Genomic DNA, 18668 nt, shown 5'->3' with positions numbered 1-18668 from the left:
CAAAATTAAAATTAACATCATATAGCCTATGTCAATAGTGTAGCTAGGTGATTTTTAATTAAAAAATGAGTAGCGAGCGTCAGTTAGAGGAACTGGGCGGTTGTGACTGAATTTTTGTTGTTATTTGGAAAAATTGAGGCAATTTTATATTGAAGAATTAGTAATGAGGGTCAGTTCGCGGCTCTTGGCAGCTGACTGAATTTTCATTTTTACTTGGAAAAATTGAGGCAATTTTCTACTAAAAAATTGGTAGGAAGGGTCAGCTAGAGGCACTGGGCAGCTATTGCTGAATTTTGATTTTCAATTATAATAATTAAAGTAATTTTTAATGTAGAATCAAGTGCGACAGTCAGTTAGAGATACGGAGCGGCAGTAACAGGAATTTTTAATTTATTTGGAATTATTGGAGTAATTTTTAATTAAAAAATTTGTTGCAAGGCTCAGGCAGAGAGGCACTGAACAGATTGGACTAAATTTTCATTATTATTTTGTAACAGGGTAAATTACCCTAAATCGATAAGTCGCCAGTGATCAATAATTAGTCGACTTAGCACTGGCGCGCTCCGATCTTCTGGGTCTTCCGTTTAGTAATTAAGAGGGGGAGGAATGGGTAAGTGCTAGGGAGAGTGACAAAATCAGAAGAGGTTTGATAGTCAGCCGCACCGGTCACTACTCAACGGAACAGCAGGTAATTATTTTTTTCGCACGTGAATTTTCGAAACGCTGCGATGATTTTTTTTAAGATTGTCTTTCCAATCTTTTAGACAAGATTTCTAACATTGGTTCTGTTACAGGAAAAACTGAACTTAGAGTGAGGACAATTCCCCGGAGTGAAAAAAGAATCTAACAACCGGTACCTGGAGGACTCACCACGGTAGACAGACATCGTGGACGTAGTAAGACAATTACCCAGGTGCATTATTTCATTCCGTGGGAGGAAGATAGACCGCGGTTTGTACTCGGTCTATCATTCTTCTTCTTTTCTTTTTTTTATTTTATTCAATAAATAAATCGTAGAACATTTGCTAGTTTTGGATTTAGTGATTTTTATGGGGGTTTATACCCGAGGATCACTCAATCGACCTTGCGGGGAAATTTTAATAACTAAAAATTATCAATTAATAAATTAACATCCAAAAATTTCGTTAATTTTATTGTTGTAATTTTTATAACAATTAACGTAGTAAAATTGATTGATTTTTGTCATTGAAAAAAATCGACAAATTTTTATTCGTGGAATTTTAGTCAACCCGGGAAAAAATGATCAGACCTGATCAGACATGAACAGGCATGAGTCTTCAGCCCTGATCAGACATGAAAAATGACCATGCCTGATCAGGCATGAATTGACCTGATCAGGCCTGATCAGACATGGTCAGGTCTGAAAACCCATTACTATTTTTAATTAATTATTTTGCTTAATTTTATGGTTGTAGTACTTGATAGAGTCGTACGCAATTCTCTATAATAAAATAAAATAAAAAAAAAAATAATTACATATTATTGTAAGGATGTAACACCAGCGGTCAACCATCCAACTACCAACCATGCTCAATGCTGTTTAACTCTGGTGTTATCCGTTTGCCTTGAATTTCCCGCCTGCTGTGCTGCTATATTAGATGTAACAATTCTATGAAGTACATAGAGTATCGAATAAGTTTATGATAAATATAATGTTAAAATTGGTTTTATAATATATTTTGATAGTCCTAATTTATTTATGTAACCGAATCTCATTATAATATCACATTTATTTAAATAATATAATAAGTAATGATTTTCATATTAGGCAGGAGCAGAGCAGACCATAACATCCCATAGAAAATGTAATAAATTTTTTATTTCAAAATTATTTAAATAAACGTAATGTTAAAAATAATTTTGCACTTTTTGATGACCAAAAATTTTTTTCGTCAAAGAAAAAATTTTTATCATATCTCTGACTATAGTCAGAGAGGAACAGTCATAAACAGGCATGGTCAGACATGAATAGACATGAACAGGTATGAACAGGCCTGAGCGTATTTAACACTTCAGACATGAACAGGCATGGACAGGTCTGATCAGGCATGGAGAGGTCTGATCAGGCATGGACAGGCCTGAACGTATTTAACACTTTAGACATGAACAGACATGAGCAGGCATGGATAGGTCTGGTCAGGCATGGACAGGCCTGATCAGGCCTGAGCGTATTTAGTACTCCAGATATGAGCAGGCATGAACAGAACTGATCAGGCATGATCATGTATAACTTCAGGCCTGGTCATACATGAACAGGCATGATCAGGTCTAATTTCAGGCCTGATCATACATGAACAGGCATGGTCAGGTCTGATCATTTTTTCCCGGGTATAGTCAGAGAGGAACAGTCATAAACAGGCATGGTCAGACATGAATAGACATGAACAGGTATGAACAGGCCTGAGCGTATTTAACACTTCAGACATGAACAGGCATGGACAGGTCTGATCAGGCATGGAGAGGTCTGATCAGGCATGGACAGGCCTGAACGTATTTAACACTTTAGACATGAACAGACATGAGCAGGCATGGATAGGTCTGGTCAGGCATGGACAGGCCTGATCAGGCCTGAGCGTATTTAGTACTCCAGATATGAGCAGGCATGAACAGAACTGATCAGGCATGATCATGTATAACTTCAGGCCTGGTCATACATGAACAGGCATGATCAGGTCTAATTTCAGGCCTGATCATACATGAACAGGCATGGTCAGGTCTGATCATTTTTTCCCGGGAAGCGTCAATTTTTGGTGTCGCAGTAAATTCCAATACCCAAGGTCAAGCAAAACAGCTAGCGAATATTCTAGCAATTAAAATTGACTATTTCGAATTGTGTCAAATTTTTCATTATTGATAAAACTAGAAGAAAACTATTAATAATATTTTATTAAGAATTAATTATTAAGAAAATTATTAAGAATTTTATATTAAGAGTTAATTATTGAGGATAATATAGATTGGAAAATTATTAAGTATATTATATTAGGAATTTTTATTGCGAATATTATATTATAAAATTATTTCGTCAAGTGTAAATTTAGTAATTTTGGGGATTAAGTCCGTGAAGTAGTTAAATTAAAATTACTGAAACTTGATAATTATCGGCGTGGACATTAAGTCCTAGAAATTAGTTAATTGAGTCAAAAAGTGTCACAGTAAAAACTTAGTCAGAATTAATTAATTAACTTATGTTAATAATTTTGAACGTGATTGAAAAGTTATATTGTGATTTATTTAATTATCAAAAGTTAATTCAAGGTATTAAGACCTTTTGTTTTAAATAGTTATTGTATATTGTTAATACCATGATTATAAGTTACTGAGGAATTTTAATCCATCTAATATTTTAACGGAATTAAAATTAACAATTGGAATTTGAGAATTGGTTGTAAATTGAATATTGTTTGTCGTTTTATTAATTTCCTAATGATTGAATAATTTGATTTGGAATATTTAATTAAAATTAGTTACAGTCAATTTTATTAAAGTAAAATTTATAAAGTAAAAATTAATTAAAGTTAGTTAGTAGTGTGAGTGTGAGTCAAGTGTGGGTTATATGTTTGAGTTGCAGAGTAATCAGGTCTATGTTTCGTCGCTGGGCTGTTGTTCTGTAGTAAAGTGTGTATAAGCTGCAGAAGTATCTAGGTCTATGTTTCGTCGCTGGGCTGTTACTCCTGTGAGCCGAGTTAACGATCTTAGTATATGATTCGTCTCTGTGCAGGTGACAGTAGTTAGAAATCGGGTAGACGCCGGGAGGGGCACGTGTTAGAAATCGACGGGTAGACGCCGGGAGGGGCTCGTCGAGAATAAGTTAGAAATCGACGGGTAGACGCCGGGAGGGGCTCGTCGAGATTAAGATATTGTTAAGTGTGGTTAGTGTGTGTGTGTGAGTGAAATTTGTTAACTAATTTTAAGCCAACTCTGTTAAGTTTTTTTTTCCCTTTTATTGTTAATAAATATTGATCAATTTTGTTAATTAAATTTTTATTATTCAACAGCACCTTCCTCCACTCTCTCTACCCTAAGATAAGTTTTCTCAGCTCTGGACCGGTTCCAGGAACCGTGATTAATAATCCTGGTGGCGCCCTGATAATTTTTATTGTTGTTAGTTTTGTTTATTTATTTATAAAATTAATTAGGGGCCAACCTGAGCAGGTAAAACTGTTACAATTTGAAATAATTAAAGTAATTTTTAAATAAAAATCAATAGCAAGACTCAGGGAGAGGCACTGAGCGACAGTAGCAAAGGGTTAAGCAGAAGAACAAGGCTCCTGTTACTGGATTTTGATTTTTTTTTGATATAACAAATGATTCTCAATGAAAATTAAGAGTAAGGGTCAGTCAGAGGCATTAAGCGGCAGATTTATTTCATTCAATTACCCTTTTGAAAAAAAAGAATTAAAAATGATCTCATATGTCAAATGCCCATAAGAGATAGTATTAAAAAGGATTTGAAAGTCTATAAAGTATTCAAAATGATTAAACATGAAATGATTTTGAATTCTTTCTAATTGTTTTTTTTAATGAGGGTAATAAAATCTTAATAATTACAATTAAAATCAAAACCCGATGGATTCAGACAAAACTATGAAGTATCGTTGGCTGATTTATTTCGGTTAATTAATAAAATAATAATTATTACTAGTGAAATAAGTAAATAATTAATTCAGACGAGTTAACAAAGGACCAACGGCTGATTTATTTTGGTTAATTGATTAAATCATAATTATGATTATTTAATTAAGAAACCGGTTGACTCAGACGTAACGAGAGAGTATTTTTAGCTGATTTATCCCGGTTAATTAATGAAATAATAATTATTATCAGTGAAATAAATACACTAGTCACAAAAAGTAAGGGACATAAAAAAAATTCAAAATTTTTGGGTGATTTTCAACAAGCTGTAATTCCGAGGAAAATGGTCGTACAGAAAAAATAAAAAAGCAAATTGTAGCTAGATTTCAGATATGACCATGAAAAATTTTTGTCATGTCCAGGTCTGGAGAAATCCTAAGAAAACTACCGAAAAAAAATTTTTCCAAATTTTTTTCCGTCTATAAAAAGGTCCACGGGCTTCAAAAAAATTTTTTTTGATTGTTTTGTTTAAAAGCTCTTTTAGAGAATTTAATACTCTTTAATTGAGCGTATTCAAAAAGCCTACACGACGATTTGCCGCGGTCAGAAAAAATTGAATTAATTTTTTTTGACAATAGTGGAGCATTCTGAGGATGTTAAAAAAAAAAAATTAGAAAAAAAAATTTTCGAAAAAAAATTTCGAAAAAAATTGAAAATTTTTTTTTTTTCAAATTTTTCAAAAAATCAATCTCTTTGAGTCAAGTTTTGAAAAATACTAGGGTCAAATCATTTAAGGTTTTATTGAGTTGTTTTAAGTTTTGAGTTTTGGGTTTCGAATTTTGAGTTTTGAGTTTTAAGTTCTAGATTTTTAGTTTTGGGTTTTGAAGTTGCAGAGGACGTGGGTAAGTCAGCGTTACCGTGGAGCGGGACAATAAGTCATCCGGTTTCGTTTGACGTATGGAGGGTAGAGGTAAGGAGAATCATCTCATATGGGAGAAAAGTTGAAAAAGTGTCCAGCTGTATGCTATAAATAACAGTTCAAAATTCTTCCACAATCGCGCTGGTTTACATAAAGGGTATGGTATGAATGTAGCAATTGTAGATGAATTGAAGTATGCCGAGTTGAAAAATGTAAAATCATTGTCGACTAGAGTAGTCAATTATTTAAAATTTCAACAACTTACGTAGTACAGAATATTATAGTAAATATAACCTTAAAAAAATATTATAAGGGAACGTGCACCTAAAGTGATTTTATTTCGTAAACTGTGAATAGTACGCTTATTGGTTTATTAACATTTAATTTTATAAAAAAGTACGTGAATACCAAAACAGTTATGGGTAAAATTTGTGTTGTGAAAAGTTGTCCAAGTGGGCGTAAATCCAAAAATAAAAAAAATGGTTCGCCTCAATCTATTTCGTATTTCCAACCAACAGTATGTAAATCAATTTATTATGAAAATTTTACTTTATAAACCATTGCTCATTTCTATAATTTTTTTAATCAACGAAAGCATATTAATTTTTCATTTATCTAATTTCACAGACACCGGCGAGATTACAAAATTGGAAAATTTTGTTGGGTATTGAATTAAAGGCTACTGATTACATCTGTCATCTCCATTTTAAAGAGGAACAAATAAAAATGTACGAGAAACTGTACATAAAAGGAGAGCTCAAGATTATGCCTTTAGGAAAAAAAAATACTTAAAGACGAAGCTTTACCAACGATCCAGCATCAGCTTATTCCGATACTTGAAAATGAGCTTCTAACAAGTACTGTAGATGAACTGGAAAAGCCAAGCTTACATTTAAATAACTCTGGAGACGAAGAGCTGTTTCAAGTGCACAAAAACAACATCGAGCCACCGAAAATATTAGCAGATGAAGATGTTCCTAATAATCCAATAGGTGCTGTTGTTCAAAGTGAACAAGACTTGATAGAACCACCTCTCAGTCAAGACGCATCTAAGGATTCCTATAATCTGCAAGAAATCAAAGCTCCAAAATTACCGCCGTTTTGGCTGTATATACCCAAGCCCAATGGATTAGTATTAATGCGAATGGACCCAACAACTCAGCAGATCAAAATTCGGTTACGCTTAAACAAGGATACATCTATTACTGTATGTATTAATTAATGTTCGAGTAGATACATCTATTTTTTTAAAACAATCATTGATTATTATTTTATTTCAGGTTATTTTTCCTAACAATGAAGAACTACCTCTAAACGAAAAATTGCATTCATTAAGTTGTGTCTATAACTACTTAAAATCAGTGGAAAGGTGGCCTATATGCGTTGGTACTCAGATTGACAGTATTAAGTAAGGATTGCTTGTTTTTTGATAAGTGAATGTATGAACTACTGAGGACAGAATTTATACGAATTGAATTAATATATTTACATTAATTTTCAGGTATTCAAAACTTTGTAAAAATGTGATAGTTGGTGATGACATTTATAAAAGAAACCAAGCTAATCCGAGATGTAAATCTTGTCGAATCTTACGGAATCGATTACAGAGTCAAAAGTCGACTTCAATGAATTTGGAAACAACAACTGCTAAAAAAAGACGTGCTTCAAATCTGGTTAAACAGTGCAAACGTTTAAAACAAATGGTAAGTTTTGTAAAATACAATTGTTTGAGGCTAGAAGCAGCATTTCATTCTTACTATTGTTCAAGATTTGTTAATTTAACAATTGGAATCGTTTCTAATTTTACGTTTATCACTTCTACTATAAATTCTATGTTTAAGCAGTTATAATGCTTACATAATTTAACGAAGGACGACAACAAAGGGTTTATAAACGTTAGGTGGAGGATGTATATAATAAAATAATAAATTTTCATATTCCAGTAATAAGTTTTGATACTATATACATATTGAATTTATCTGACATATAAAATTGATAAAAAGATCTTTACTAATTTTTATCATTTACAAATAACTTATTGTACACTCTGGCCTTTAATTCAATATTATTTAACAAAATTGGTTATGGGAAAAGTTGATTTCATGCTCGACTGGTTTTTCATTTTCAAAAATATCAACATACAAATACTCTATGACGGTAAAATGGAGTGAGGTCTAGAAATCACAAAATTTATATGACTTTCAATTCATTGGATGTAATTAAACAACTTTTTTATCTATTTATTTAACAGGCAAACTTCTCAATTTATACAACTGCAATGGCTACATAGTGCATCAAAAATTGATTATCACTCGTAAAAATTTCCTGCTGGATAATATTAATATATGTGTACTTGCGAAGAGTATGCAAACATAATATTACTGATAATCTGTTGAGAAGTATCGTTATATCAACATATATATATATACTATATATATATATATATTTATAGATATACAGGGTGATTCAGAATGACCTTCACAGCGGAAAACGGTAGATAGAGGAGACGATTCTAAGTATAAAGTTCCTTAGTCGCTTTTCGATATTCTCAATAGTTTTTGAGTTATTTTAAATGTAAATTGACCAATCACAGACCAGCTTTAGGAATTAAAAAAAATAAAAAAGAATAATAAATAAGTTTAGCAACACTGCCACAGCAGACTTCAAGTGAAACAATATTTATTTAATTTGAAAAGTTCGATTTCTCACAGAAAAAAAACAAAACATGCAATTACAATCTAGAACGTATTTGTTTATTTTTTTTATCTTTTTCTTTTCACAGAAAACATTATCGACTTAAGATGATGCAATTATTAAAAATATAATTTCCGGAGAATTGACAAAATAAATTATGTATTTTTAAATATATAAACTTCAATCAAGAATGAAAAAAAATTTTTATACTAATAAAATTGTCTTACTGAAAAAATAGCAATTTCAAACAGACAAAAATATAGATATAGACAATACATAAAATAATTATTGAAAAATCTCTGGTTTGCTTGCTTGGTCTTGCTCAGGACTTCGCTAAGCACTTGATGTACGTCATAGCATATTTGCGAGACGGCCAGCAAGACGTCCCGCGAGACACTCAGCGAGACAGCCAGTGAGATGTCCAGCGAGACCTCCTGCGAGACCTCCTGCGAGACAGCCAGTGAGATGACCGTCTCGCCGGACATCTTGCTGGCCGTTTCGCTGGACATCTCGCTGACCACCTCGCCGGACATCTCGCTGGACGTCTCGCTGGACATTTCGCGAGCTGTTTTGCAGGGTGACTTGCTGGCCGTCTCGCTAGGTGTTTCGTTGACCGTCTCGCCGGACATCTCGCTGAGTGTCTCGCTGGACATCTCGCTAAGTGTCTCGCTAACCGTCTCGCCGGACATCTCGCTGGACGTCTCGCCGGACATCTCGCTGGACGTCTCGCCGTACATCTCGCTGGCCGTGTCGCTGAGTGTCTCGCAAATATGCTATGACGTACATCAAGCGCTTAGCGAAGTCCTGAGCAAGACCGAGCAAGCAAACCAGAGATTTTTCAATAATTATTTTATGTATTGTCTATATCTATATTTTTGTCTGTTTGAAATTGCTATTTTTTCAGTAAGACAATTTTATTAGTATAAAAATTTTTTTTCATTCTTGATTGAAGTTTATATATTTAAAAATACATAATTTATTTTGTCAATTCTCCGGAAATTATATTTTTAATAATTGCATCATCTTAAGTCGATAATGTTTTCTGTGAAAAGAAAAAGATAAAAAAAATAAACAAATACGTTCTAGATTGTAATTGCATGTTTTGTTTTTTTTCTGTGAGAAATCGAACTTTTCAAATTAAATAAATATTGTTTCACTTGAAGTCTGCTGTGGCAGTGTTGCTAAACTTATTTATTATTCTTTTTTATTTTTTTTAATTCCTAAAGCTGGTCTGTGATTGGTCAATTTACATTTTGAATAACTCAAAAACTATTAAGAATATCGAAAAGCGACTAAGGAACTTTATACTTAGAATCGTCTCCTCTATCTACAGTTTATCGCTGTGAAGGTCATTTTGAATCACCCTGTATACCATACTAGAGTATGATCATGTTAATCGTTAAATATTCCACTTTTACCTGGCAATTTGAAAGTTTTTGGACAGTATTCAATAAGACTAAAGATAAAATAATTTTATATACTTCCTAATGTTTTTAGTTCCATCTAGGGTGATTTATACATACAAATTGTACATATATTTTTGCAATGAAATAGTTTTTATACCCAATGTGCACGAAATTTGTACATAATATTCAATAATTCATTTGATTTTTGTTAAATAAAAATTGTACATTAAATTATAAAACTTCCGTCATTTATGCTACAACATAATAAAGTACTACAGAAATTTCCAAATTTTTAAATATATTATTAATAAAATGATAATAAAATTCTGTTAATTTACTTACATATATTAATTAGTAAAATGTAAGATTTGTATATGATATAAAAATTCGGATATAATTTTATTTTTTTTTTTCCGATTTTGTTCAAATTTCCGACGTCTAAAATTTTTAACAACTTTATTGTTGACTTACAGAAAATTCGACTAAAACAAAGAATATTTATAACAAAGTCAGAGTGTGCTAAGAAGTCAAATGCAATAGTACAAGCAGCAATCCTGAAGTTGCCGACAGAATTCCAAAGTGCCGTAAATTCGTGCTTTGAAGCTGCGAAAAAAAAGAATGCTAAAGGTCGACGATTTACCTTAGAGTGGATATACGAGTGTATATTGATTCGCTTAAAAAGCAAAAACACGTATCAATTCTTACGTTACAGAAATATTTTATCTCTTCCCTCTATTAATACACTAAATAAATTTATTCGGAAAATTAGCTGTTCTGCTTACGGCTTCCAACCTGCTACTTTCTTTGCCTTAAAAGAAAGATCTAAAACAATGGGGAAAGGAGAAAAACGAGGAGTTATTTTGGTTGACGAGATGAAATTGAGCGAAGGTGTTTTTTTTAATCAACAATCAATGAAATTTTCTGGTTTTGTTGACCTCGGAAAGCACACCCCAGAGGATTTAAAAAATAAATCGGCTGACCATGCTTTGGTATTCAAATTTGTACCATTTAAAGGTAGATGGGTGCAATCATTGGGTTGTTTTCTATCAAAGAACGCTTGCAAAAGCGAACCGCTATATAAACTCATCGTCGAATGTATTATATTGATGGAAAATAGCGGGATCAATGTTGATGTTGTTGTTATGGATGGTGCATCTTGGCATAGAGGTGTTTGGAAAATATTCGGTGTAGACGAAAAAAATATCAGCTGTGAACATCCATACAGCAGCTCACGGCGACTATGGATGATATCGGATTTCAATCATTTACTCAAATGCTTCCGAACTTCGACCTTAGATGACAAACTGCATGAGTTTAAGGTAGAATATAGTACATTTCTGTATATTAAGAAATTTTGCTATGTTATTGTTGTTATCAAGATTATAAATTTTTCAGACTCCTTTTGGGACAGTAAAGAAACGGCATTAGGAAGCACTGTTAGAAGAAGAAAATTATCGTCAGCCGAATTTGAAAATCGCTTACAAATTAACACCTGCGCATTTAAAACCAAAGGGATTCCAAGCAATGAATGTTCCTCTTGCTACACAAGTTTGTATAATATTTCTATATTCACATCTATTAATTAAAAAGAAAATTGACAGTACTATAGGTTTTATAGTTTTAATTCCGTTAATTTTATTATAATATATTAATTTCGATGCTTGTAGGTATTCGGTCATGAAGTATCAGTTGCCATGGCTCACTATCAATCAATCTGCGACAAATTAAAAGATTCTACTCCGACGCAAAAATTTATTGATCTAGTTTTTAACTTGATCCAAGCGATGTCATCACGCATACCGAGAGATGCTTTGCATTTTGAAGATGATTGCCGTCAAAAACAGGTAAGATTGGTTATAAAAACAAAAAATAATCAGAAGTTGAAAGATTGTAGGTTTCATTGGAAGAAAATCACTCTACGAGTAAGCTTTGGCTCGACGATCATGGCAATAGGTACCACGCCTAAATTGTCAGGTACTCCATGCCGAACGTTTATGTGTTATATTAAAAGTAGCTTAGAAAAGTTTATTTTATCAATATTTTGATGTATTGAGCATACGTTAGAATTATTTCGGTAATTTTTTTTTTATATTGCTTAAGTTTGTGGCTTATTTTGTGTGATAATTTTTTTGTTCTTTGCTTTAATTGACGGTGTATAGAATCTTGATGACAGATGTATGCATAAAGTAAAAAAATTGTACATTAGCCTAATGTTGATGTTGCTCTATAATGTTTTTATTGGTTTGTAGCAGATCAATTTCATCGTTTTGATATTTTAATACTGATTTTATATGAACATCTTTCAGGCGATTTTAAAATTCTTACAATTCCTTGAAGATTGGGAAAATATTGAGAAGAAAATACCTGTTTCGAGAAGTACTTTACTCGGATTAAATGTAACCTTACGGACAACTCTTGAAATTTTAGAAATGCTTAAAATCGAATGTGATTTTAAATATTTAATGACTACTACTTTATCGCAAGACCCTTTGGAGGTTATTATACTTATGATCATAATATTACAATTTTAAGTATAATTCCTTCTGTTTTCTAATGAATATTTATTTATTTTAAATTTCAGAGATTTTTTTTGGTGATGAGACATTCATGTGGAGGTAACGATCATCCCGACCCTGAAATGTTTGCTCAAGTATATCGCTTAGCATCTTGCTTCTCCCTGATATGTCCACCAAGAGGGTGCAATGTTTCAGGAAAAGATCTTTTACGGAGTCTAATAGATGCTAAGTATGTCTTAAAATCATCTGAAAAACAAGGCAAGGATTCATGGCTTAAAAGCATTGACAAAATTATGGAAAGTTCTCGACCATTAGATGAAAGCTCCTCAATCGACGCGGACCACGATTATAATGAAGCCGTAACTAGTGATGCGGTCCAGTCGTACATAGCTGGTTATATAGTTCGCAAATTGAGAAAAATGATAAAATGTGAAATTTGTTTAGAAGCTATAGAGATGCATGCCGAAGTTGGTAAACAATTACAGCGGAATGACGTTATCAATAAAATGGACTTATATGGCGGGCTACGTTTTGCAAGTAATCAATTATTTGATTTGACGAAGCAATTAGAAAGGTGTGTGTTAAGAGCTGTCAGTAAAAACTTGACTAATATTGAAACAATTAGCGAAATAACTATGGAACTCGAAAAAGAAATCGTTTTAAAAATTGGGTGCTTTCAACATGAAAATAGTTTAACGGCAAAGGTTATAGATATTTATATTGTTATTCGCGCCCATTTTTTGGCTAAGTCAGAGAATAAGCGTTACGAAGCAGCAAAAATTAAAACTAAAATGAATAGAAAAAATGCCAAATTATTGTCATAAACTCAATACTAGTGATTTTTTTTTATAATTTTTAACATTTAATTTATTATAGACAACTATATATATACATCATTATGCCTTTTATATTATATTATGTATTTTTAAATAAATTATTTTTTTTTTTAGCGAATAACAATGTTTTAATACGTGAATTGATTGAAGGTTTCTATGTTTTATTCTAAAAAATTTTTAAATGCAGAAATTGAATGTTTATGAGGAAAATTTTTTTATTTTCGTTTTGCTCTTGACTAATATTTGTTTATTTCATTATATTTCTTTACTTATTTACTTTGTATAACATAATTCTTTCTTCTTATTAAAATTTTTATTTATTTTTTAATATTCACAAGTAATAGTTAAATGATACGCAAAAAATCATATGTTGTTTCCTACTTTATACGGATTTTGAAAGGCGCGCGGTAACTTAGCGGAAGTTTTTCTTTCCTTGTTCATTTCTCAAATCTACTCCAATAATATTTGGCGCTCCCTTTAAAATTTACCCTGATGCTAAAGTGGCGCCACCCTAATTTAATACAGTTCGACGGACACTTTTTCATACACAGATGATTCTCCTTACCTCTACCCTCCATAGTTTGACGTTAGACACCAGTCTAACCCTTTGAGACTTCCAGGTGCAATGCCTAAGTCCGGTTGAGATGCCAGCGCTTTGACATAGAGGGACATGACGAAAGCATATGGGATCAGTTTAAGTTTTCGGTTACGTTTTAGCTAGTTTTGATAATTTCTAGCGAATAAAAATTATCCATTTTTGTTTAATGTTACGCTTACGTTTTGAATTTTTGAGTTACGATTCCAGCCGTAGTCAGTTCCTGGACAGCATCCACCAAAGGAAAATCTACACTCAGAACCTCAATTGTTTGATTAAAGATTAAAATATTTAGGAATTATTTGATTATAGAGATTTTAATTTGTGAGTGAGTCACGTTTCACAGTCGACTTTTGGATTTCGTAGAGAATAGTCGTGTTTGAGAGTTGCCGCTGGTCACTTCAGGTGATCGGACGTGTGTACTGTTTCAGTTCCAGGTTAAGGTTTCAGTCTTTTGTGTTTTATTTTTGGCTCGAGATGAAAATACAGAGTTATAAAATTGTTAAAAATAAAATAATAGTTACTCAGCATCGACATTGTTTCTATAAGGTATGAGGTCGATTTATTTATTGTAATTTGAGCGTTAATAATTGAGTTCTTGATCATTAGATATCAAATAGCCGATTCTACAGTATATTTTTATGTTGTAAATAATTTAGAGTACGTTGACAGAATATTGACAGTTTATTTGAGAATATTGTTCAAGTTGTTTAGATTCATTTATTGATGTAAGATTATTATGTTAAGATTTATTTATTTATTTGTTTAATTTTATAAGAGTTGAAGTCTGCAACATGACTATAGCGTTACCTATTATTAGCTGTACCGTTCCGATAATTTTGTCGTGAGTTATGATCTAGTTGGTTATTTAAGATAAAGTTTTTTGGTTGAATAAATAAGGATTTTGTGGAGCATAAATTTTTGGTGTTGCGAATGAAATCATTGCAATCATGAATCCACTCTCTACTCGAATCACTCTAATGATTCTACGAAAAAACTTCGTAGAATCAGCATTCGCAAGAGATTAAATAATATTCTGGATTAATAATTAAATTATGTATGACTCATCAATATAAAATTTGTCATTTTTTCAAGTCTGTGTCATACCTGGATGAAGTGATGTCACCAATCACCAGGTATGCACTTAATCTTATAATCGCTAGTTTTTCCTTTTGTGCTCTTGTGAATGCTGAGTCAGTTAGTTATCGTATATACTCGTCTCCGTGATCATCTCTCGCATCATCGCTCGTAACGATTATTGTCGCGTCATTAATAATTTTGATTGTGATAAAATTAACTCACCAACTAACGAAACAAATTAATATAGCTAATAATCAAATGTCAATTTAATTGATTAACTTCACGCTCTGATCATTAAATTAAATAATAGTTGTGTATGGTGCCAACAATTGATAACCTTTTGTATCATTCGACTTACAGTATTTCACATGCTTTATTTAATGTTAATTCTAATAGTAATTAATTAAATAATTAAATAAATTATGAAGTTAAATTTACTCTAGTTATTAAGTCAAAGTGTTCACTAATTTTAAGCTGTGAATTTTTATATAATAAACGAGAGACACTAATTACTGAGTGACTTATAAATTTCTTTTCAACACCCAGATCCGGTAAAATAAATAATTAATGTTAAGTTCTTTATAATTTACAAGTTGAAAATTCGGATTATAAATTGGCGTCTAACGTCAAGGTCTGAAAGCGGGGAAAACTGTAACGATCGAACACCTGGATCGACTTCAACAATTCAGTCATAATATATATATATATATATATATATGGGGTATTCCATGCCAAATCGACCACTTTTGACCGCGACCCTTTTCGATTTGGCCGAAAGTTTTCTATCCTTTTCTACCCTATAAAAAACGGTTCTCAGAATTTTTTTGAATTTTTTTACCTAACTCCAAAAAAGTTATGAATTTTTCAAAAAAATGGCTTTTTTATTTTCAAATAGCCATAACTTTTTCAAAACTAAACATTTAGGTACCTTTTTTTTTTTTAAATTTTTGTTTTTAGATGTACTTTCCGATAAAAATATTAAAAAATTTTTGTAAGTCAATACATATGGAATTTTTCAGTTTTTTGACAAAAATCAATGATTTTTCGAAGTTCGACATTTTTTTTTTTAATTTTTTTTTTCTAAAATAAACTTTAATCAATTCCACAGTTATCCCTGTAGAACCCAGATTGGGCCGATTTCTCTTTCTATTTTTTTTATTCAATTGAAAAAATATTGTTAAATTTTCAAAAATGGAAAAAAAATTTTTTTTCATAAATTTTATTTATATAATGAGATAAATACAATTCAACGATTTTACGGCATTACATTCACAATTTAGAGGCTTCATCGATGACTGTAATTAGTAAGATCAATAATTGATGCAGCTAAAATTAATTACTTTTCTCTCTGTCGTTTAAATATTTTACAAATTCTGTGTTCATTCGAATTCGAAAAGTTTTTAACTAGTAAACAACCATTTTTGTCCGGAATTATACAATGTAGTTGTTGAGTTCCTGTAATCGGTTTCGTTTTCAAAAATCGATCATTTAAATCATTTACTGCTGTGTCATAATCTTCTTCTGGGGAAAACTTCACTATAATATTCGGCAAGTTATCCGGTGCAGAAGCCCATTCAAAAAGTTCTTCTGGTGTCGTTATTTGTTTGTCTACCGCGAGTTGGAGACTTGCTCTCGCTGCAAGTCGTTTGAGAATACCACGGATTCCATCACACGGACCTTTCCCATGGGCAGTCGCAAAAAAATGCCATTCAGCAGGAATATCAAAATCATCTTCGTGGTAATATAAATTTACAAAGTTTTTAAAGTTTTTAAATTGTTGAGGAGCTCCATCAGAAAAATAATAAATCTTGTTACAACGTTCAGGAAGACTTTTCACGTAATCAGTTATTATTTCGATGAAAACATGAACAGCAACGGCATCATGTTTGTTAGAATCTGAGATAATTACTAAACTTTTGTGTTCAAGTTTGTTATTTACTATATAATAAATAACGACTGGAAAAACTGTTGCCTGATTATTATTCCAGTGAAAACCAGCTGCCGCATTTTGTACTACGAAGGCATAATTTTCTGCAAAATCACAAATAATAACGTATTCGTTTGGTTTCAATGTTTCTTTCAATGTCTTCAAGAATTGGGCTTGCTCCTTAGCAATGAACGAATGAGCTAGAAGAATTTCTAACTCACTACAAAATTTTTCCACAAATTCTTCTGTAGGCTTAATAATAGTTTCTAAACTACTTCTCGGTTTTGATATCCAATATTTATATGTAATATTCTCGATTTCCCGGTCCTCAAAACATTTTAGTAAAATTTTACTCAACTCATCGACCCCAGGACAGTTTTTAAATCCACCTAAATAACACTGAAAAGATGGATTTTCACATATAATCATGCTCAAGTAATCGCTGTAGTGTTTAATGGGCTTTTCTGTGTTCCTTGTCAAAGAATAAATATTTGCACCTAAAATAACAGTAATTTAGTAAACTTAAAATTCACGCATTTATAATTATTAATTAATTTAATAATTACCAAGCATCATTAACTTCACGTTTTGATGAATCGTACACACGCAGATGGTGTGTGTTCCACTTGCCCCTGCTAACACACAATGTTTTGGTCGCAAAGAAACGAATTTTGAAAATCCAATTCTCTCAGTAGGATTTATTTCACAGAAACATTGGTATAATTCTTTTAAGTTAGACAGGATAAGTCTTTTTTGGACGTGTATCCGATTACCATCATCACTTCGAATTGATACAAAGTCTTTCATACCGGGCATTTGAGCACTATATTCATCATCGTTGTAAAAATTTTCAACTTTTAATTTTACCTGATCAGTAATTGTCCTTCCTATACAAAAATGTTGAGTAATTTAGTTTTCAAGTGTATTTAAAACATCGATTTTACGCTACCCATACCTAATTTCGATTCAGGTGTAGAAAGTAAACCCGTTTCTTCAACCAAATTTTTGCTACTCTTGACAAATGTCTTGATGTATTCATAGTTTCACAAATACGTCTCTCACTCCATTTTACAGGTAATAATGTTAAAATTTGTATTTTCAAAAACTTATCAGTTTCTTTATCGTTGAATTTATCATACAACATTTTAATTAGAGAGCGAAAATTTTCACCATCGTCATCAATCGATTCTTCATCTGAAGAAGAAAGCAAAACTTTTTTCAAGCTGTCGGATACCCGATTTATTTTATTGTTCAAAAATTGATTATCATTCAATTTCTTCGATGGAATCGGTGATTGATTTCACAATTCTAATGCATGGTTTATTACGGGTAATTGAGTTGCAGCGCTAACTTGGGATCCTGAGCTTGATTGTGATGCTTTGGGTTCGCTATCAAATGACATGGAACCTTAAAAAATAATAGTGAAACATATAGCTACTAGAAATGTATTCAAGTAACGTATAAATAATTAAAAAAACTTACGGAATGATAAGGATAATGGGAGATCCATGGCAGTTGTATTACTATCATTATCAGCCTGATCATTGTTGTCATTATTGTCACTATAGTTGTCTTCACGGTCACTTACATCAGCACTAGGATCATTACGAGCATTTGTTTGTTGTTTCACTAACTCTGAAGCTTTTTTTCGACATGAACTGCATAATAAATAATTATCATCTAATCCTAACGTTACTTTCATAATATCAGTCGCCGGACGTAAACCAATTTTTTTAAAATGAGATTCCAACTCAAAAGGATTACAACACCGATCAAATACCTTTTTTGACGCCATAAAGACAAATTAAAAAAGCGCTTATAAACTAGAGAAATTATTTATTTATACAACAAATGTAATGACAATCTTTTATAAAACACTAGATTGCACAAAAGATTTATAGGTTATGTTTTAGATCTCAAAATGAAAAAGCCACACTTTTAATCAAAACATACTAGCTTATAGCATCTAGTTTACTGGCTATAGGTAAGTCGATAATTGTTATCCCTAGTTTATCGATCTAATTGATATATTAAAATTTGAATCTTACTAAATACAGTCATCGATGAAGCCTCTAAATTGTAAATATAATGCCGTGAAA

At 31.8% G+C, this 18668-nt stretch overlaps 4 protein-coding genes across 8 annotated transcripts in view; 1 reads left to right on the top strand and 3 right to left on the bottom strand.

Moving 5' to 3' along the window:
* LOC141533470 (dystrobrevin beta) overlaps positions 1–18668 on the bottom strand; it is a 633463-nt gene that overhangs the window by 157971 nt on the left and 456824 nt on the right. The window lies entirely within an intron of this gene.
* On the top strand, positions 6601–7916 carry LOC141533494 (uncharacterized). Its single transcript, XM_074252416.1, has 4 exons — positions 6601–6722; positions 6796–6923; positions 7017–7218; positions 7767–7916. Exons 1-4 carry the CDS (start codon positions 6654–6656, stop codon positions 7803–7805), a joined length of 438 nt encoding a protein of 145 aa, XP_074108517.1. The 5' UTR covers positions 6601–6653; the 3' UTR covers positions 7806–7916.
* On the bottom strand, positions 15467–17423 carry LOC141533475 (uncharacterized). Of its 2 annotated transcripts, XM_074252382.1 has the most exons (3): positions 17136–17423; positions 16791–17066; positions 15467–16673 (listed from the first exon to the last, which is right to left on the bottom strand). In XM_074252382.1, the coding sequence occupies exons 1-3, from the start codon at positions 17383–17385 to the stop codon at positions 15979–15981; spliced, it is 1221 nt and encodes a 406-aa protein (XP_074108483.1). In that variant the 5' UTR covers positions 17386–17423; the 3' UTR covers positions 15467–15978. The 2 variants fall into 2 exon arrangements, with proteins under 2 accessions (XP_074108483.1, XP_074108482.1); XM_074252381.1 differs by having other exon boundaries at positions 15467–17066.
* LOC141533441 (uncharacterized) lies at positions 17870–18641 on the bottom strand. Its single transcript, XM_074252332.1, has 2 exons — positions 18052–18641; positions 17870–17976 (listed from the first exon to the last, which is right to left on the bottom strand). Exons 1-2 carry the CDS (start codon positions 18362–18364, stop codon positions 17870–17872), a joined length of 420 nt encoding a protein of 139 aa, XP_074108433.1. The 5' UTR covers positions 18365–18641.

Source organism: Cotesia typhae, unplaced genomic scaffold, assembly GCF_013202065.1.
Source record: "Cotesia typhae breed Kobodo isofemale line unplaced genomic scaffold, CoteBio_Ctyphae contig_9, whole genome shotgun sequence".
NCBI lineage: Eukaryota > Metazoa > Arthropoda > Insecta > Hymenoptera > Braconidae > Cotesia > Cotesia typhae.
Note: the sequence above shows the minus strand (reverse complement) of the source record. Positions and strands in the feature narration are given on the sequence as shown.